Source organism: Podarcis muralis, chromosome 1 (assembly GCF_964188315.1).
Source record: "Podarcis muralis chromosome 1, rPodMur119.hap1.1, whole genome shotgun sequence".
In the NCBI taxonomy this organism is placed as follows: domain Eukaryota; kingdom Metazoa; phylum Chordata; class Lepidosauria; order Squamata; family Lacertidae; genus Podarcis; species Podarcis muralis.
This window is the reverse complement of record NC_135655.1, coordinates 128,852,493-128,874,463: the sequence shown is the minus strand read 5'-3', so window position 1 is coordinate 128,874,463 and position 21,971 is coordinate 128,852,493. Positions and strand designations below refer to the sequence as shown.

At 45.1% G+C, this 21,971-nt stretch overlaps 1 protein-coding gene across 2 annotated transcripts in view; it reads right to left on the bottom strand.

The window, feature by feature from the left end:
* The window catches only part of PARD3B (par-3 family cell polarity regulator beta), a 582,805-nt gene that overhangs the window by 103,263 nt on the left and 457,571 nt on the right, over positions 1 to 21,971 (bottom strand). For both annotated transcript variants that reach the window (XM_077918269.1, XM_077918271.1), the window contains one exon: positions 1,962 to 2,097. In XM_077918269.1, the coding sequence (XP_077774395.1) occupies positions 1,962 to 2,097 (136 nt within the window). The remainder of the gene's footprint in view (positions 1 to 1,961; positions 2,098 to 21,971) is intronic.

The following is a 21,971-nucleotide window of genomic DNA, read 5'->3' as shown; positions in this document are numbered from 1 at the left end:
GCAACATGCTTGGGTGTAGAATGCAGAACACTCCACGGTGTATTATCTACAGTGGTGCCCCGCAAGACGAATGCCTTGCAAGACGAAAAACCCGCTAGACGAAAGGGTTTTCCGTTTTTCGATGCGCTTCGCAAGACAAATTTCCCTATGGGCTTGCTTCGCAAGACGAAAACGTCTTGCGAGTCTTGCGATTTTTTTCGCTCCCCCCCTTTTTCTAAGCCGCTAAGCCGCTAATAGCCTTTTAGCCGCTAAGCCGCTAAGCCTTTAATAGCCGCTAAGCTGCTAAACCGCTAATAGCGCTAATCCACTAAGCAGCTAATAGGGTTGCTTCGCAAGACGAAAAAACCGCTAGACGAAGAGGCTTGCGGAACGGATTATTTTCGTCTTGCGAGGCACCACTGTACTCTGAAGGTATTTACAGCTTTCAGTGTTCAGGTATCATCATAAAAATCAGGGGAAACTGTTTTAACAATTTCAGTCATTTCCGCTCCTCGGTCATGTGATAAGAAAACAACCAGTGTAGTCTGAGACTGGGGAGAATTTAAGAGTCTAGCACAGGGTACAGAAGCAGAGATACTCATTTATGCTTACACAATCAAAGGGACTCCACTTTATAGCTTACTTAGCATAATGGCCAGTTTATACCTGAAAGGCCCCGAGCTTTTCACAGAGCAGTTATTAACGTGGGGAGGGAAAGCGAGGCTTGATCATAATTCTGGAGAAAGGAAATCAAATGCCATTACCTGCTTTCCTATGAACATGTAGCAACTTGGCACATATAGGAATGGGTTGTGGTAAAAAAGATGTTACCTGACCACAGCAGACCCCTGGTGAGGATGTGCACCTCCTTCCATCGCATGAATCTATCTCAATTAGCCTAGCAGAACACGAAACCAACTGAAGAACGGAACGGTAACTGAAATATATCAGTTGCCATGCTCACCTGTTAGACCATAGGATAGTGGCTCTGGTTCTTCCTTAGCTACCAAAATCTACACCACCCTTGCATTTAAGCACTTCTGTAGTAGCCACAGATAAAAATGAATTGTCTGCTTGCCAACAAAGTTCTGTATAGTAAAAGCTATGGTTTTCCCTTTGACCAAACTGTGGGAGGCAGTGGAAGACAGGAGTGCCTGGCGTGCTCTGGTCCATGGGGTCATGAAGAGTCGGACACGACTAAACAACAACAATTATTATTAGATGACATTTCATTCTGATCACCTCAGAAACAACAACAATGGTTTTCCCAGTAGTGATGTATGGAAGTGAGAGCTAGATCATAAAAAACGCTGATCGCCGAAGAATTGATGCTTTTGAATTATGGTGCTGGAGGAGACTCTTGAGAGTCCCATGGACTGCAAGAAGATCAAACCTATCCATTCTGAAGGAAATCAGCCCTGAGTGCTCACTGGAAGGACAGATCGTGAAGCTGAGGCTCCAATACTTTGGCCACCTCATGGGAAGAGAAGACTCCCTGGAAAAGACCCTGATGTTGGGAAAGATGGAGGGCACAAGGAGAAGGGGAGGACAGAGGATGAGATGGTTGGACAGTGTTCTTGAAGCTACCAGCATGAGTTTGACCAAACTGCGGGAGGCAGTGGAAGACAGGATTGCCTGGTGTGCTCTAGTCCATGGGGTCACGAAGAGTCAGACACGACTAAACAACAACAACAACAAAGTACACACAGCCCCATCTAGGTGAGCAAGTAAGCAGGCAGAAGCTGTGAGCTATGAAAAGTGTCGCAGGGTGGTGAAGGAATGATGGCACTCTCTGTCCCTCCTCTGCCAGCCCCCAGTAGGCTACTAATTTTTTTCACAGGCTAGTAACTTATGTGGGCTTATTTGCAAGGCTGGCCAACATATACTTCTCAATGAATTATTTGGGAAACACAACTAATTTTGTGTGTGTTGTCCCCATAATACTCGACGCATATTTATTAGACTTCAGTGGAGCACCTTACCCAGTGCTGATCATAATCAGATGGTCTTCCTCTGCCCTCCTCTTCGTCGTAGAAAGGTAAGCCTTCTCGTCTTGCTTGATGGTACTCCTTCCGTAACTTCTGGATGCGGTCTGCAGTTCCAACAGGTGGATGGTCACTGGAGAATGAAGAAAATGTAGCATAAGTTGCATCAGAGGGCGTTTACATCGTCAGCAGATGTAAGCACAGAGTCCATAGCTGTCAACTTACAGATTTGAAAATAAGGGACCAGCAGCCTCGAAAATAAGGGATCAGCAGCCAAAATAAGGGATCAACAATTACTTTGATAAAATACATATTTTGTTGTGTGCAAATGGCTTTAGATACCTATTAGGTCCATAAATTACCATATAGCATATATTCAACACAAAAAAGGCAACAATTTGTTGTTGACAAAGGACAGCTGGACATAGAAAGGGCCCCGTTACCTGCAGTAGCATATTTAAGGGACATCATCAGTAAGGGACAGCAGCGAGACATGGCACTGGGATAAGGGACTGTCCCGCCAAATAAGGGACACTTGACAGCTATGACAGAGTCCAGGTGGAATTCAATTTCAGTTCAAGTTGTAGTGAAAACTTTCACTTTCATTTTGGATATGTGCACGGGCAGGCTAGTTAGGGCTCCTGCTTGCACCGTTTACACCAGGGGTCGGCAGCCTAAGGTCCATGGGCCACAAATGACCCATGGGGGTTGTTTAACCGGTCTATGGACCCCCACCGCCCGCTCAGGGACCCCTGCTGCCCACTCAGTCTGCTCCTATGGACCGCCTTCCGTGACGCTGGCCAGCTTCCCATTGGCTGCAGGAAGCTCCTGCAGCCAATGGGAAACTGTGCATGCCTCCTCCGCACCGGAAATAGCATTTGCGCATGCGTGTGCACGCATTCCGGCCCACCACAGCGTCTGCGGGACCGTGAACCGGCCCAAGCTACAAAAACTTTGCCGGCCCCTGGTTTACACCTTGCCTCCAAGCCACAAATTCAAGAAAGCAAAATATTTAACAAATGAAATGGAACACGTTAATATTTATTTGGGTCTGTCCACATTGCAAGTTTATTTTGGGTCACCGCAGAGCTCAGCCTGAAACACCTACACCCAAGACATCTGGAAACCTGGGTTCAAGTTATTCCTCTCTGAGGTGGGGAGAGGAGCAACGTTCCTGCCACAACTTAACTTTCAACCTGCTCCTTAAAAACAAAAGTGTGTTTCCATGAAACAATTCTCCAGCTTGGCTGCAGTGATTGCTATGGCTCGGTTGGCTACTGAAGTAATTTGCTCACAGTTAGAACACTGTGGCTGAAAGGGTTGAGAGATAGTTGGGTGGGAGGAAGGAGACAGTGATGTTTGAGATGCACGATCAGCCTCTAAATTACAGTAATATTAAGCTTGCATTAGATGCATAAAGCAAAGAAAGAAATGGAAGTGTATGCGGGATGGGGGGGTGGGGAGTACTGCTAGCTGGCTAAGATTTATATTTCCTGTCTTATGCGGGTTTAAATATAAAAATACTAAACTAATTTGATTCACAGCGACGTTTATGGATGCCATATATACATTCCCCAATGCCTGCCCAATGTGGGTATTAAATGTCAAGGGAGAAGGAATAGTTTTTGATGAATGAGGCCTCATTGGGTAAACAATATAGGCACACTGTGGAAACCAAGCTCCTGATCTGGGCACTATACGTCTGTTGATTCACTTTTTTTGCTGCTGCATCACACTGTTGCCTCATGTTAAGCTTGTGGTCCACCAAGACCCCTAGATCCTTCTCACATGAGCTACTAGTAAGCCAGGTGATCGCCGTCTTTTATTGGTGCAGCTGGTTCTTCCTGCTTAAGTGCAGAACCTCACATTTGTCCCTATTGAAATTCCTTTTGTTAGTTTGGGCACAGCTCTCCAATCTGTTAAGGTCATTTTGAATCCCAATTCTGTCTTCTGTGGCATTAGCTGCCCCTCCCAGTTTGGTGCCATCTGCAAATTTGATGAGCATCCCCTCAACTCATTCATCCAAGTCATTTATAAAGACGTTGAACAACAACAGGCCCAGAACAGAACCCCGAGGCACCCCACTTGTCACTTCCTCCCAGGATGACAAGGAACTTTTAATCAGTACTCTTTGGGTTCAGTCAGCCAACCAGCTGCAAATCCATCTAACAGTCATCTCTTTCAACCTACATTTTACCAACTTCCTTGAAAGAGTATCATGGGGGACTTACTGAAATCAAGATAAACAATGTCCACAGCATTCCCCTGATCCAACAAGCTTGTAACTCCATTAAAAAAAAAGAAATGAAATTTGTGTGGCATGACTTGCTTTGAGAAACCCATGCTGGGTCCTTTTTTAAGTGCTCACAGAGCAACTGATGAATTATCTGTTCCAGGACCTTTCCTGTTAAAGCTATGGTTTTCCCTGTAGTGGCGTATGGAAGTGAAAGCTGGACCATAAAGCAGGCTGATCACCGAAGAATTGATGCTTTTGAATCATGGTGCTGGAGGAGACTCTTGAGAGTCCCATGGACTGCAAGAAGATCAAACCTATCCGTTATGAAGGAAATCAGCCCTGAATGCTCACTAGAAGGACAGATCCAGAAGCTGAGGCTCCAATACTTTGGCCACCTCATGAGAAGAGAAGACACCCTGGAAAAGACCCTGATGTTGGGAACTATCACACAAGGAGAAGGGGACGACAGAGGACAAGATGGTTGGATAGTGTTCTCGAAGCTACCAACATGAGTTTGACCAAACTGCGGGAGGGAGTGGAAGACAGGAGTGCCTGGCGTGCTCTGGTCCAGGGGGTTACGAAGAGTCGGACACGACTAAACGACTAAACAACAACAAGGAACTTTCCTGGTATTGATGTCAAGCTCCCCGGTTGGTAGTTACCTGGGTCTTCTTTTCCCCTGTTTTTGAAGATGGGGACAACATTTCCCCGTCAATCTGCAGGGACCTCACCTGTTCTCCAAGAATTCTCAGACAGAGGCTCTGAGATTACCCTTGGGTGCAGCTTATCAGACCCTGGAGGTATGAATTAATTTAAAGAAGCTAGGTGTTCCCTTACCACCTCTGTTCCTAACTTGGAACTGCCGCTCCTTCCTTACATCATTTATTCTGTTACCACCAGGTTGGGCATTGCTTTCCTTTTGCGTGAAGACAGAGGCAAATTAGGTGTTGAGCAGTTCCGGCTTCTCTCTGTCACCCAATAGCATTTCTCCATCTTCTCTGCGCAGAGAACCTGCCACTTGCTTGTTGTCCCTCTTGGTTTGAACATAGCCGAAGAAACCCCTTTTTTATTATTTTTAACCTTGTTAATAGGGAGGCTTGCAGTGGGGGCTCAGTGTGTCAGTGAGAGTTGGGTACCCTGACTTCCGTAAGTGAGAGCACTTTTCACTAAGGCAAAGAACACTCGGCTGATTGCGTGAGGTTGCGGGCACCGTCGTCTCCACAACATAATGTGAGAAGCTGCCCTCGCTGGAAGCGCTGTCTATAAAATACAATCTGTCGGCAAATATGGTAGAATAGCAAGTTGGCTTTGCTGGTCATTTTTGTGGAGCAGCAAACCTCTTCTGAGAAACCTTCTGCAGGATAATTGCAAGCTTAACCTGGCCCAGAGTCTTAAATATTAGGGGCTAAATAAAAAACCAAGCTGCTGTGTGCTTTAGAATGAACTTTCATCAGCAGATTGCCCACAATTTAGCTGCAGGTTGGAGCTACAAAGCTCCACACTACAATAAGAGCGAAATTCTTCTGAAAGGGGTGGGTTGGTGGGGTGGATGCTGAGGAAGGTCAGTGTTGGCAGTACGCCCCCATTTTATCCTCCAAACATAAAATGCCGGACACAGCCTTAAGAGATGTTTTTCTTAATAACTGCCCACATAGTTAGAAGTACTGGCTTTTTAAAGATTTAAGTATACAGTGGTACCTCGGGTTACATCCGCTTCAGGTCACATCCGCTTCAGGTTACAGATGATGCTAACCCAGAAATAGTGCTTCAGGTTAAGAACTTTGCTTCAGGATAAGAACAGAAATCATGCTCCGGCGGCCCGGCGGCGGCCCCACAGGCTAAAGTGGTGCTTCAGGTTAAGAACAGTTTCAGGTTAAGAACGGACCTCCAGAACGAATTAAGTACTTAACCTGAGGTACCACTGTAATTGAGGAGAGAAACAGAGCCGTCTTTCCCATTGGGCTTACTGGCGCATTGCGCCAGGGCACCGGCCTCTCAGGGGCGCCACAGCAAGTGGGGGAGCTGCACGGCTTTGCCGGCGGCCTCCCCTTTCCCTCCTGCATGCCTGCCAGCTGCGCCCCATCAACCATATGGCTGGCAGGCGTGCCACTTGCCTCCCAAGCCTCCATGGGAGGTGAGCGATCTCTGCAGAGGCTTAGGATGGAAGCTGCGCCCCACCAACTATATGACTGGCAGATTCCTTCCCAAGCCCCCGCAGGAGGAGAGATATCCCCACAGAGGCTTGGGAAAAGGTCGAAAACTCTGGGAAATGGGGGTGCAGAGGTGGGGCGCCGGTGGGATCTTTGCACCATGGCGACGGGTATGCTTAAGATGGCCCTGGAGAGAAATATGAACTGAGTAACCAATGCAGAGTCAGGAGAAGGAGAAGAAGCACCCCACTGCAAGTCCCCCAAGCAATGTGAAAGAAATGACTGTGATGCCCAATCATTTAAGAGTTCTGAATTTCAACTTGGCTCCTGACAATTACATGAATATATGAACCACATTCAAACTCAGCAGATGAATTCAATCAGGGCCAGGCAAATATCGCATACATAATCTATTAGTTTACCCCAAAGAAACCGAAGCATTGAATTCAAACAGAATGAAGTCATCAGTAATAAAAAAAAGAAACTGATAAGGCAATATTAAAAAAAAAAGACCACCATTTTCTCACATTTTCAAGAAAAATCATACTTTGACTGCAACCTATTCTCCCATCTGACTATAAATACATATATTTAAAAATATGGGTTTGATCAGATACCAATTCTAAAGCAAAGGAATGAAGAAGATGGGAGGGGGTATATTTTTTTCAGTTGCATAGGATGAACAAATGATTGCCCTGAAAAGAAATCAGACCTTGAAATAGAAATATAAAAGAATTATGCCAACTTCAAAAATAATACTTAAAAAATTTATACAATAAAGAATCTCGCTGGAATGCATCAATAAGACTTGTGATCAGCATTTAAATTGTAAGATGGTTAAAGAGAGCTGCATTATCCCTTTCCTTTTATGGCTGCCCTGAAACTACAGTTTTGGAATGGAAAATGGATGGGCTATGATTGAACCCACCACTGTCACTATTTCTGAATTGCCTTTGATTCGTCCTGGTGTTAAACTTTCATTGTTCAACTAGTCAGTCCAAAAACTAAGGTGTCTAAGTCCCCAAACCCAGTCAACAAACTGTGCAGTCCCCATGCAGTTCTGTGTTCTAGCCCAGATGTGACTTAAATGCTCCAAAAGTTGTTTGTTTGTTTGTAAAAACAAAAAACAAAACATCCACCAATCTACTGATAATTATTGTAGGCAATTCAAAATTAAAATTGGATGGTGTACCTGTAAAAGGGTAAAAGCGTATTGGGAAATGATCCATAATGAATTGAAAAAAATATTTAAAAGTAGTTTCCCCCCAAAAAACCAAAACCAGAGTCCTTTCTGTTGGGGATAATTCAGACTGAAATTCCCAGGTTTCAATAAAGGGTTATTTATATATGCCACTACTGCGGCCTATGTTTTTTTAGCCCCAAAATGGAAAACGAGTGAGGTCCCAACCAAAGAAGTATGGCAACTTAAATTGACACAATATGCACAGCTTGCAGACTTAACATATAGAACAAGAGAACAAGAAGAATATACGTTTAAAGAAGATTGGAAAACGTTTACTGAATATATGGGGGGGGGGAATTGTGTATACTTGAAAATGTTGGCAGCATTAAGATAAATCCAACAGCGTAAATAAGTTTTGACAGATGTAATAATGGAATACTGAATGGTTTAGTTTTTGTAAAATAGGCAGGGATATATGATATGCAAAATGAACCATGGAAAGAGAAGAAGGGAAGTCACTGATATACTAAGGATGTAAAAATGAGTAATTTACATGGTAAAACAGAAAAATTAATAAAAAGTGTGTGTGTGTGTGTGTGTGTGTGTGTGTGTGTTTGTGTAAAATGGGCCTTTTGCGCATATCACCCAGGAAGGTAAATTCTTGAGCTGCTATCTGTATGTCACTAGCAAAAGCACCCTGCCTACCAGGGGAATAATCTCTCCCGTATTAGTGAGAAGCCACACCCCTGCTAGTTGCAAGAATGGGGAAGTGGTTAGGCCCTTTGGCATGAAAATGTGTCCTTCACAATTGTCACCTTCTATGTCCAGAAGGCTGATCGCCAAAGAATTGATGCTTTTGAATTCTGGTGCTGGAGGAGACTCTTGAGAGTCTGGACTGCAAGAAGATCAAACTGATCCATTCTGAAGGAAATCAGCCGTGAGTGCTCACTGGAAGGACAGATCCTGAAGCCACCTCATGAGAAGAGAAGACTCCCTGGAAAAGACCCTGATGTTGGGAAAGATGGAGGGCACAAGGAGAAGGGAACGACAGAGGACAAGATGGTTGGACAGTGTTCTCGAAGCTACCAGCATGAGTTTGACCAAACTGCGGGAGGCAGTGGAAGACAGGAGTGCCTGGCGTGCTCTGGTCCATGGGGTCACGAAGAGTCGGACACGACTAAACAACAACAATTATTATTAGATGACATTTCATTCTGATCACCTCAGTGTGGCAATGGTACTTTCCTTTCATAAAGCAGGTGCCATTCTTTCATGTTATCAGTTCAATATCAGTGGCATACAATATGTATTGCTAGGCCTCAGGTACCACACAAAGTTACCTTGGCTGCTTCATCCCTGAGAACCTGATTTGGATGTCAATCAACAGAGCAACTGTGTGTTTTTTTGGTAACGACTGATGTCTTACTGAGCTTCCTTTTGTTTCCGAAAAAAGTATTTTGCTACTGGGCCTTTCCTGTCTAAATTCATATTGTTGAACTCATATTTTCAAACTGCAGGCGACGGCAGCAGAACTTTGGGTTTAACACCGTGTCTGCCCCCATCATGTAAAAAGTGAGGGCTGGGAGGGCAATTTCATAGCAGAAGAGGAACGTGGGTGAAATGAATTAAACCCTCTGGCCTGTTCTTTGAACCTCCTTCATAGGCTATTCTAGCTGGGCTCTTGACACCAGCTCCGGACTGGAGATCCTACACCTTTGTGCAAATTAATTGAAACAAACATTTTTTGCTCTATAAGACGCACCAGACCATAAGACGCACCTAGTTTTTGGAGGAGGAAAACAAGACAAAAAATATTCTGAATCTCAGAAGCCAGAACAGCAAGAGGGATCGCTGCGCAGCGAAAGCAGCGATCCCTCTTGCTGTTCTGGCTTCTGGGATAGCTGCGCAGCCTGCATTCGCTCCATAAGACGCACACACATTTCCCCTTACTTTTTAGGAGGGAAAAAGTGAGTCTTATAGAGCAAAAAATACGGTATGTAGTTTATTGTACAAAACTCACATATGAATGTATATATGTGTACAAAAGTCGCATATACGTACATTAGTAACGGATATGACCTCTGCTATTTTTAAGCAGCATTTCAACATGGTTTGGCATGGAGTCTACTCATTTTGAACCGTCACTGTTGATTTTCGGATCCCTGTACCACACTTCATCAGCGCCTGAATGAGCTTCTCCATAGTCATACAGTCTACAGCACGGAGGCAACTTCTGCATATAGCCCACAAATTCTCAATGGGATTTACGTCCGGGGAATTCCCTGGCCAATCAAGTACCTGTATTTGCTGCTCTGTCATGAATTCCTTCACCACTTTCGATGTGTGACAGGGGGCTAGGTCCTGCTGCAACATCCCAGTACCATCAGGATAACTCTTTTCCAGGTCTGGAATAACTCTCTTTTGTAGAACCTCAATATATTGTGGCGAGCGCATCATTCCTTCTATTGGCTGCAGGCTTCCGACACCATAATGATCAACTGACTTTTTATGCTTGTTTTGAGCACAGGATTACAAGTAAGATAGAAAACATGCTTTGTTTCAATTAATTTGCAGAAGGGTGTAAGTGCTGGGTACAAGGAGAGTTCATTTCCCCCCTCAGACATTCTCAGTGCTAAGTTCCAGGGAGCGAGAGGATCCTGCTAAGAGCTGGGCTTACCATCGCAGTGCGGGATGTCACACACCCTCACGGTCCATGAAGGTGTTAGGTGGCTGCTTCTGGTAGCGGATGCCAAACAGCCTGCCCTCCACCCCATAAGTTGCCCTTCTGCCGTCAGATGTCATGGGAGAAAACACTGCCCCATCACCAGAGTTGAAGTAAGATTCAGCCACCAATTCAGTTGGCTTGTTTAGGCAGAATTGGGCGCCATCTTGTCCTTTGTCTCAGGAAACAAAATGTATTGGGCCAGCCCAGTCCTGTAATAGACGGAGCCAGAGGCTGGGTTTAGGAAGGTGTCTGTGAAGCTGTGTACTAGTACTGAGTTCATACACTCCAACATTTCTCTGATGAAAATAGGGACGGCTTCTTCTTCTTCATTATTATTATTATTATTACAGTGGTACCTCGGGTTACATATGCTTCAGGTTACATACGCTTCAGGTAATAATAATAATAATAATAATAATAATAATAATTTATATCCCGCCCTCCCCAGCCGAAGCCGGGCTCAGGGCGGCTAGCAACAATAAAATAATACAACATTCTAAAATCATTTCATTATAAAATTAATTCAAATCAAATTGATGGCAACAATTGGGCTAGAGTTCTGTGAAGATTGCCAAAAGAGGGAGTCAGGCTGTGCCCTGACCAAAGGCCTGGCCTGGTGGAACAGCTCTGTCTTGCAGGCCCTGCGGAAAGATGTCAAGTCCCACAGGGCCCTAGTCTCTTGTGGCAGAGCGTTCCACAAGATCGGAGCCACAACCGAAAAAGCCCTGGCTCTGGTTGAGGCCAGCCTAACCTCTCTGTGGCCTGGGACCTCCAAGATGTTTTTGTTTGAAGACCGTAAGGTCCTCTGTGGGACAAACCAGGAGAGGCGGTCCCGTAGGTACGAGGGTCCTAGGCCGTATAGGGCTTTAAAGGTTAAAACCAGCACCTTAAACCTGATCCTGTACTCCACCGGGAGCCAGTGCAGCTGGTATAGCACCGGGTGAATGTGATCTCACAGCGAGGACCCCGTAAGGAGTCTCGCTGCAGCATTCTGCACCCACTGGAGTTTCTGGGTCAGGTTACAGACTCCGCTAACCCAGAAATAGTACCTCAGGTTAAGAACTTTGCTTCAGGATGAGAACAGAAATCGTGCAGCGGCGAAGAAAGAAACCCCAACCCCATTTTAATTGATTCTGGCAGGAGGGGAAGAAATCATCCCATTCACAAACTAAGAAAGACAACTGTGTACTGATTGGTGGAAGATGTCGATTCCTACAGCTACAATGCCATAAAAGTCAAAACAGAATTCTATCTACAGACAGGAACATCCCTGTCTTGTACGTACATAAAACGTGTGGGAAAGCACTCCTGAATGGTATTGTTCATTTACGGTATCACTCACTTTAAGAAGTCAAGGCTGGTGAATTTCAAAGGGTGCGTTACAAAGGCTACATTTACGATGCCAGCATTTTATTCCAGAGCAGTGAAATCTTGCATGTTTTATCGAAGCGCCTTCGCAGCTTCAATAATAGGAAGAAAGAAAAAGAATAGTTGGGGGGAAATGATAAAAATAAAACCCACACTAAAAAAAATATAACTCTCCAATATTTCAAGCTTTCATCTTTGTCAGCCATGGAGAGAAAAGATAGTTTACAAGGGAATGAGCTTTTGATGTTTACATCTCTACTTGAGCAAATGAATGATACTGCGATAGAAGAGCTCTCTGACAATTCTCTAAGATAACAGAAGTTAAAATTCAAATAAAGAGTACTCAAAATGTTAAAAAAACAACCACAGCTTGCAGATTTTGCAGCCTAAATCAGCCGCAGGCTTCCGATTTCTGTTTTTCTGAACCAGGAAAAGTCTATGAACTGGTTTAAAAGAAAATGGGGGGAGAGTCAAGGTACCATAGTACCAAAATGGAGATTCCATGCCGTATCTTATTTTTATTGCAGTGGCGAAAAACAATTGCCAATGAAGTTAGGCACCACGTTATCCAACAAACACATGAACCTTGGGCACCCATGGAGGTACGCATGGCAGTGGACTGAATTGGAAAGGCTGCCTGGTTTTCTATGCAATGACAGCGGCAAGAATATTATTGGCACAAAAATGGAAGCAAGAAGAATTACCGGCGAAAGAAGAATGGAGGATGAAATTGATGGACTATGCAGAGTTAGATAAATTAACAGGAAGGATTCGAAACCTGCGGGACCAGAGATTCTCAGAAGACTGGAGTAAATTTCCGAACTATCTGAAAAGCAATTGTCATGAACAGATTATGCTAGCAGGATTGCAAGAAGTTTTGTAAGGTGAATTATTTGAAATATTGCAAGAAAGACTGTGAGGAGAACTATTAGTTAAGGATAATTGAATGTAATATAAAAATTAAGAAATGCATAATAAGTGATAGAGAACGGAAAATCATCAGAGGTGTTGACGGAAGTCCAAAATATTGTATAAGATGAGAAGCTATGTTGTATGACTGCTGGAATTGATATGTTAAGAAATTAATAAAAATGTGTGTGTGTGTGTGTGTGTGTGTGTGTGTGTGTGTGTGTGTAAAAGGTAAAGGGCCATTAGGTCCAGTCGTGGCCGACTCTGGGGTTGCAGTGCTCATCTCGCTTTATTGGCTGAGGGAGTTGGCGTATAGCTTCCGGGTCATGTGGCCAGCATGACTAAGCCACTTCTGGCGAACCAGAGCAGAGCACAGAAATGCCATTTACCTTCCCACCAGAGCGGTACCTATTTATCTACTTGCACTTTGATGTGCTTTCGAACTGCTAGGTTGGCAGGAGCAGGGACCGAGCAACGGGAGTTCACCCCGTCGCAGGGATTCGAACCGCCGACCTTCTGATTGGCAAGTCCTAGGCTCTGTGGTTTAACCCACAGTGCCACCCGCGTCCCTATATATATATATATATAGAGAGAGAGAGAGAGAGAGAGAGAGAAAGAATTGGAAAGGCTGGCTATACCTTTTGGCCCAAGGACCTCATTTAATAACCACTGAGCATGCACTCAGTCTTGCATATTTGCACTGTGCTCACCAGGCATACAGACCCCATTCTGCCACCACACATGCAGGCCACCCTCCCTATTTTCTCTCCCCTTCGCACACATGCAGACATTTGCTGCATGCATCCCCAACACAGCACTAGGCTAACAGGAAAGGTTGAAACCTCCTCTTCCCCTAAGGCAGTCCTGCAACGAGAAAACCACCCCAGGGGTTAGCAGCTAACCATGTGTTTTTTTTCAAGCCAAGATGCCTGTTTCTCACTTCACACTAAACCGAGTGAGATTCTTTTAAAACAGAAGTAAAGGTGGGGTAAATTCTGCTCCTGGCTCCAGGGGAGGAGAGTATGCAAGCCTGTTGGGTCTCCCTGAGGCTCGTACACAGTGGAGCTGCTGAAAGCGTGGTCTCCTTCATGGAGAGCACGTGTTGAGGTGGGGGCCGCTAAGGCACTCCAAAGTTGTGGGGCGGGCTAATTGATTATTGGCCACTGTTGTGATTGGGCTTCCCTTGTTGTTGGGAAGAGGTTAATGTTGCTATTCTGTGATTGACAGCCAGAAATGTTAAAACTCCCTGCACGAAGCGTAGAGCTTCCTCCTTTCGCTCCGTGCATCGGATTGCCCGTCTCCCCCAATTTACTCCCCTATTTAATTCACTCCCCTATTTAGGGTTGTTCACTTTGACCTTGCTATGCCTGTCATGGGGTGGTCTGCTCTTGGGGCAGGGGCCCGGTAGGAATTTTGTCCATCTGGCTGATTGGCTGGTGCCATTTGGTTTTTGCCTACTGTGTAGCAAATCGTCACAACTTGTAAGGTTGCGGTTAGGCATTGGTTTATGGTTTGGTTGGTTGAGGGGCATGGATTGGCTGTGCCTGCCCCTCTAATGCTGCTGCTGCAAGGGATTCCGTTAAAGGAATACAGGGGCTCACCATTGCTTTTGTCCGAACCCTATCAAGGGACTAGGGCCACGCAAGAGCCCCTGGTTGCATTTGGGGAGGGCTGAGGGCAGCCTACTTTCGCAGGCTTGTGAAATGTCAGTCTGTCCCCACTGGGGGCAGATAGTCACAACCAATGCCTAGCAACCACTCACATTTTTGTATTTTTATAAAGTTGTGGCCAAAATTAGGCCACAAACCTTAAACAAAAATTCCATGTGATGTGTGAGTTATTTGGGGTGGCTTGGGGACCTCGAGACGCAAAAGGAGAGGAGGAGACGAAGGCATTCGTAGAGACAGTCCTCTTTCAGCTGCTCTCGAACACTCAAGAGTGCATTAGGAACTCAGGATAGTGGGATGGTGTGTGTTGAAAGGGAAACTCTGGGGAAACTGGCAAGCTCCCCTCAATATCACAACTGCCGCCCGCAGCATTTGAAAATGTATCCCCCACAACCGCGAGAGCAGTAAAGTTTGAAAGGCGGAAACCCGAGAATTTTCAGGACACAATTGTGGGGCCGAATTCCTTTCGAGCAGAGTCACAGCGCTAGACATCCCTGAAAATGGGAACTGTCAGAAAGGTAACCCTATAGCTAGACATATGTAGAGTATATGGAAACCATATATTTAGTCACGGAGGTACACAAAGTGAATGCCAGGGAGGGGGAACCAAGAGAAAACGGCATAGACATTCATTTCTAAACAGAAACTGGCTTTAACTTGGGCTGGAAAAACACCAACTAGATCATGATCTAGTTTTAAATACTTTTTAGAAACGAAAAACAAATGTGGCGACCTTTTAGCCCTGCAAACTTGCATGAAAGCATTGCAGCCACTTCCTTTCAAAAGGTTAAGGATTCCTACAGCAACACATGGGCATCATTTATCTGGATGAAAATTGAGCCCGGTGACCCACAACATCGCTGGTGACTCTTTGACTTCAGAGGCGGCTTAGTGGAAATTCAGCAGCTAATATTATTTTGGCTCCCAGGGATTAATTAAAAAACAATTAGGCTCTTCTTCTTACCTGTAGCAAGCACTGAGTGGAATTAAATATCAGCTGCCTGAACTAGTTGGCAGAAGTGCTTTTTGCAAACATCTCACGGTCTGTTGTTATTATTTTTTAAGTATGACTTAGCGTGCTTGAACAATTTTCTCGACTGCTCCTAATGTATCTTCTCCATACAAAAAATTAAAACAACAACACAATGATAAACTTCTTCATTCAAGCTTCTTTCCCATCCTGTCTCTGCTTCAAACCCACACTTTCTTGATTTCGTAACCTACAGCTGGCAACGGACTTTTCTTCCGACTGACCTTTATAAAAGAAGGCTGCAAGAAAACATATTCCAAGTTTGGCGGAGGTTCACTGGGCTCTGCATCCTAAACAGCAAAACCCAGATGATCTCCTTTTGGGGTGTTGTTGTTTAGTCGTTTAGTCGTGTCCGACTCTTCGTGACCCCATGGACCAGAGCATGCCAGGCACTCCTGTCTTCCACTGCCTCCCACAGTTTGGTCAAACTCATGTTCGTAGCTTCGAGAACACTATCCAACCATCTCGTCCTCTGTCGTCCCCTTCTCCTTGTGCCCTCCATCTTTCCCAACATCAGGGTCTTTTCCAGGGAGTCTTCTCTTCTCATGAGGTAGCCAAAGTATTGGTGCCTCAGCTTCAGGATCTGTTCTTCCAGTGAGCACTCAGGGCTGATTTCCTTCAGAACGGATAGGTTTGATCTTCTTGCAGTCCATGGGACTCTCAAGAGTCTCCTCCAGCACCATAACTCAAAAGCATCAATTCTTCGGCGATCAGCCTTCTTTATGGTCCAGCTCTCACTTCCATACATCACTACTGGGAAAACCAACACCAGGGTCTTTTCCAGGGAAAAGGCTTAGAAGGAGCCAATAGCAGTAATGGGAGTAACAAACGTTGTGTTTATATCAGATTGGTGTCATGGGGGTGCTGGCTCTATGGATGTATTCTATTGCTCTGTTTTCTACATATCATTTAATAAATATTGGGGGGGGGGGAATTTGCACAGAACAGAGGATTTCAGCAGGTGTAACTTTTTAAGCACCACTTTGGAGAAAAAGATACTTCCTGCATTTTAAAAAAATGCCATGGACAGCACACAGAACCTTGTTCCACAGCAAAGAGAGGAAGTCTGCTTAAAAACCGTACACCTTTAAGGTCCTGTGAGGTTGCACTAGAAAGGGGGCAATCCGGTACTCCTTACTTCACTGAATGCAGTGGGGAAATGTTTAATTTTCAGCCTCACCAGAACGCCAGCTACAGGAGAGGAGGGGGGACGTGACGGCTGGGTAAATTGGCTGCTTGCGGTCATATGATTGAGGGGAAGAGTCATTTGGGAAGAGACATTTCTTGCGCTGGAAGATTCTTAGCCAGAATGCGCCTGTTATGGGAAAACAGTCACAAGATCTTCATTAAAAAGCATTATGAAAAGGGTGACGTTGGAGCTAGTTAAGGGCAATGTCTGGGGCATATATACCCCCGCTGGTGGTTCTGCAATATGAATGAATCTGCAAAGGGCTACAAAGAGCAGGGCGATTACAGGACTCAGCTGCTGACAACAGTTGAACTTTCCGCAGCCTATGCACAATAGCAAATAACAAAAGAGAAACTGCCCCCCCTCCCACCCGCCGCCAATGCTCGAGTTTCTGTTTTGTACTACAAAAATGACATCAATTATGTCTTCTTTCCATCACAGGATCTTAATGAGATACAATAATGGAGGGCAATCTCTGTGTGGCAGTTTCCTTAGGACACACACAGCAGAATACTTAAAATTGCCATCTTCTGGCACCCTCTCGTTTTACAACTGACTTTTTAATATATATTTTTTAAAAAAAACTTCACCGAGAGAAAGCAGCTGGCACGTTTTTAACATATAGGTCACACCAGCACGGAGTGAAGATTTTCAGCCCTCCCACTCAATTTACAACAGCTGTAACAATTCAAGGGAGCGAACGCTGAATGCTAATTATGGCAAAGGAATGCTATTGTATTTCTTACACCTCTCTCCTAAGAACGCTTACTAAGGGTGCAATCCTATACGCACTTAACCTGGGAGCAAGTCCCACTGGACTTGTTTCTGAGTAGAAGTACGTAGGACTGCACTGTCAAAAGTCGGTGTTATTTTTTATTTCGTAAAATTTATACACCTCTTGATTGTAAAAGAACAACAACAACAACAACCCTGAAGGCACTTTACAGAGAGATAAAAACAATAAAATACAGTGGTGCCTCGCAAGACGAATGCCTCGCAAGATGAAAAACTTGCTAGACGAAAGGGTTTTCCGTTTTTTGAGTCGTTCCGCAAGACGAATTTCCCTATGGGCTTGCTTCGCAAGACGAAACGTCTTGCGAGTTCTTGTGAGTTTGTTTCCTTTTTCTTAAAGCCGCTAAGCCATTAATAGCCGCTAAGCCGCTAAGCCGTTAATAGCCGCTAAGCCGCTAATAGCCGTGCTTCGCAAGACGAAAAAACCGCAAGACGAAGAGACTCGCGGAATGGATTAATTTCGTCTTGCGAGGCACCACTGTAAAGAAAAATTCACAAACGTTCTTTAAAATATACAAAACTTACTAAAATAGAAAAGAAAATCCAACTTTCTGAGCATCATATTGGCGTCCACATTCAATCACAACTAGTCAACTGGTGACACTGCTCCAGGTCATGGGAGGGGGGGCTACAGGTTGGAAACACACATGGCAACAAGCAGCAATTCTCTGTCATACTTCAGAGAAAGGAGGGGGGGACGCATCCTGTTTTGCTGTGCTGCTGCTGCAGACTCAGGGGCAGAGAAAAGGGGGTGCGCTGGGTGTTGGCCGCCCCGGGTGTCACTACGGATGGGGGTGACAAAACGCCGGTTGGCACTCACCGCAGGGCCTGCAGTGCACCCGATCCACGCATCTCTCCTGGGAAAGACATTGGTGGCATGGGCGCGCACAGGCTCTGTCCGCCGCCTACCCCCCAGTTGTAGGGTGGCTGAGTGGGAGGAGGCAGGCAGACTCTGGAGGCCCCGCCCCCATGGGTGGCTCACCCCACCCCGAGCGGCTTCCTCCGCCGCCGTGCAAACTCCATTACCTTGGTTGTGTGGCGATGCCCACGAAACAGTAGCAACAACGGCTAATTCCGGCGAGATCTCACGATACGATAATCTTTATTGTCATTGTCCCATACAGAACAATGAAATTGAAAAAATCTACATCAGACGTTCAAAACCCAACAAGCCTGCTATCTCAGCTATCCCAGCCTGGTTAACCCTCTAAAAACTCTGATAAAAAGGTAAAGGTAAAGAGACCCCTGACCATTAGGTCCAGTCGTGACCGACTCTGGGGTTGCGGCGCATCTTGTTTATTGGCCGAGGGAGCCGGCGTACAGCTTCCGGGTCATGTGGCCAGCATGACTAAGCCACTTCTGGCGAACCAGAGCAGCGCACGGAAACACCGTTTACCTTCCTGCCGGAGTGGTACGGTACCTATTTATCTACTCGCACTTTGACATGCTTTCGAACTGCTAGGTTGGCAGGAGCAGGGACCGAGCAACGGGAGCTCACCCCGTTGTGGGGATTCGAACCGCCAGCCTTCTCTTGACAGTAAATTCAATTGAAATCAATAGGGATTAGTATTTAAAAGAATGCATATAGTGTCCCAGTAATGGGTAGCAATAGTACTGGACTGTTCTGCCTTGTTAAGACCACACTTGGAGTACTGCATCCAGTTCTTGGTGCACAGTTTAAGAATGATATTGACAAGCTATCAGTTCAAAAGCATGCCAGTGCAAGTAGATAAATAGGTACCGTTGTGGCGGGGAGGTAAACAGAGTTTCCGTGTGCTCTGGCTTCCATCACGGTGTCCCGTTGTGCCAGACGTGGTTTAGTCATGCTGGCCACATGACCCAGAAAGCTGTCTGTGGACAAACGCCAGCTCCCTTGGCCTGAAAGCAAGATGAGTGCCACAACCCCATAGTCATCTTTGACTGGACTTAACTGTCCAGGGGTCCTTTACCTTTATCCACCTACCTCTGAGAGGATATTGTAATAAATAAGCCACATGCATTGCCTTTTCAAGCAGGAAACTTGGTAGGTGCAGGGCTCTTCTGTACAGTCATCATGAGTTAACACAGCAGGGGAAATCAGTGCTCTGCTAAGGAGACCCCCAGCTGCTCAGCAGCAAAATCCTGGAGCAGAGCTCTCATCAGAGAGTCCCCCTAAGGATATGGTGTGGATAACATGAGATATATCTCAAGCACAGCTCAGGAAAAAAACAACCAGCTGTCATGGACACACCCTTAGGAGTTCCATCACAGAGGGAGGCAGATAATATTTCCAGCTCTGAGGGCCTTCTGGCAGTTCCCTCACTGCGAGAAGCGAAGTTACAGGCTACCAGGCATAGGGCCTTCTCGGTAGTGGTGCCCGCCCTGTAGAACGCCCTCCCATCAGATGTCAAGGAGATAAACAACTATCTGATTTTTAGAAGACATCTGAAGGCAGCCCTCTTTAGGGAAGTTTTTAATGTCTGATGTTTTACTGTATTTTTAATATTTTGTTGGAAGCCGCCCAGAGTGGCTGGAGAAACCCAGCCAGATGGCCAGGGTATAAACAACAAATTTATTATTATTATTATTATTATTATTATTATTATTATTATTATTATTTGCTGAAACAGCAAATATAGAGTAAGACCCTTTCCACCCACACTCTATATGATCTGTTGAGAGATCATAAATTCCAAATGATCACACACCACATCATTTCTTTTGCCCTGCCATAAATTCTGGCACGAAAGTGTAGCCGTAGGGAGATGAAAATAAAGGGATGCCATGCTAATCTTTTTTAAAAAGGCACTGTGTAATATCAGGAACTATGATTATACCCAGAAATACTTGAAAATGAAATAAGACAGCGTTGAGTAGTGGGTGGGAACCCTAAATTTTGCCGGTTATGAATCGACACATCAACGTCACCGGAGGAAGTTCAGTGTCCCATTTTATCGTGCTCCTTCATTTTTTAACGTTTATCCCGAAGCAGAACTATCGTAAGGATATATGGTCGTGGCAAAATCTCCTTACATTTTAGATTCTCTGCATTGGTAATCCTGAAGAAATAATTTGCTTCTCTCTTCTTTAAAGGTTATTTATAGGCAGCCTGAGATGTCAGAGATGTAGATGGCTCACATGGTCAAAAAGCACCCTTATAATAAAAGAAACCTTTTAATGGATGATGGCTACTGGGATAACATTAATCCAGTATTAGGACTTTTACGGGGAAAAAATACAAATGTAATTCATCTTTTTAACTGTCAGCTGCTTTTCTAAAGCTTTCAAATCTGTAGCATCCAGGGGCCCTTTGTCTTTCTGCCATGGCAGGAATATCTTGGACAGCTGTAAGAGCTATCTTTCTCAAAATCCATTAGCTAATTCAAGGAACCTAATTAGAGCTGCCATTTTGATGAAGCATACCAAATTCTTAATACAAACTAGTAACACCACCAGTGTTTATTAGAAGACCGCAAGAAACAAAGGTCCATTAAATGTAAGAAAAAAGCGATGGACATCAGCACACAATTTATGAAAACATGCACGTTAATGACTATGTAAAGGAATATTAAGGAAATGAATGCACGTTTCTTGGTGGAATATAGACACACACTAAAATGCACAATTTCATATAAATTAGTAACCTTGGCGGGGCATTGCTGCAAGAGGAGCTGCTCCCCTGCTGGTATTTATGACTCTTTCCCCCCCTTTTTAAATATGCAATTAAATGACTATTTAATTTATTTATAAAATTAATATACTACTCATTCGGCAAAGCTCTCTGAGCAGTTTATAAACCTATTAAAAGTGCAGCAAACCAAAATCTTCCAGGGACAATTGGGCGGAAGAACATAAAAGCCACTGAAATGAAAAGGTCTGCTTTTTGAAAGGTCGTAAAATGGTCTACGATTGTAACAGATTTTGTGGGAGGGCAGTTGGGATGCCCACCAGTTATGTCATGAGCCGCACCCCAAAGTTCCTTTTCGTTGCTGATTGACTGGGGGGAAACTCTCATATTTACATATTAATTAATTAACTGCCACGAGCCATTAACAAGGCTACAGATCCATCTTCAATTGCTATAGCGTACTATCCTGGCTCCTGCTCTGGAGGGTAGGACTCGAACCCATGGCTTCAAGTTACAAAAAAGGAGATTCTAACTAAACATCAGGAAGAACTTTCTGATGGTAAGAGCTGCTCAACAGTGCGCAGGACTCCCACAAGAGGTGATGGGCTCTCCTTCCTCGGAGGTTTCTAAGCAGAGGTTGGCTGGCCATCCGTCATGGATGTTTCAGCTGAGATTCCTGCAATTGCAAGGGGTTGGACTAGATGACCCTGAGTGGCCCCTTCGCACGCTACAATTCTGATTTTTCCTTGTAAAACAAAAACGCGAAATGTCCGAATGAGTGGAACAGAGCTATGTGCGATGGCCTGGGGCTCGGAGCCAAAGGAGTCTCAGTCCACACCGTATCCTTTGCCTCAAGCATCATCTGAACCTAGTCTGGGGCCTGATTCTGAAGAGCCCCAGTCTGCACAGGTTCCCCTGCAACAAGCACCAGCTGGGCCGAGTCAGGGGCCTGAGCCTGCTCTGGCTCCAGATGCGGGGATGACCTCGTTGCCTCCAGCTGTGCCATCACTTACAGCTGCTCCAGTACCAGTTGGGTCAGGAGAGGCTGAGGCGGCCTCTGGGTCTAGTAACCCACCGACATCTCCCGAGCTGCAGAGACTGAGGTCTGAGAGAAGGAGAGACCTGGCTATTCGCAGGAGTAGTAGTAGTAG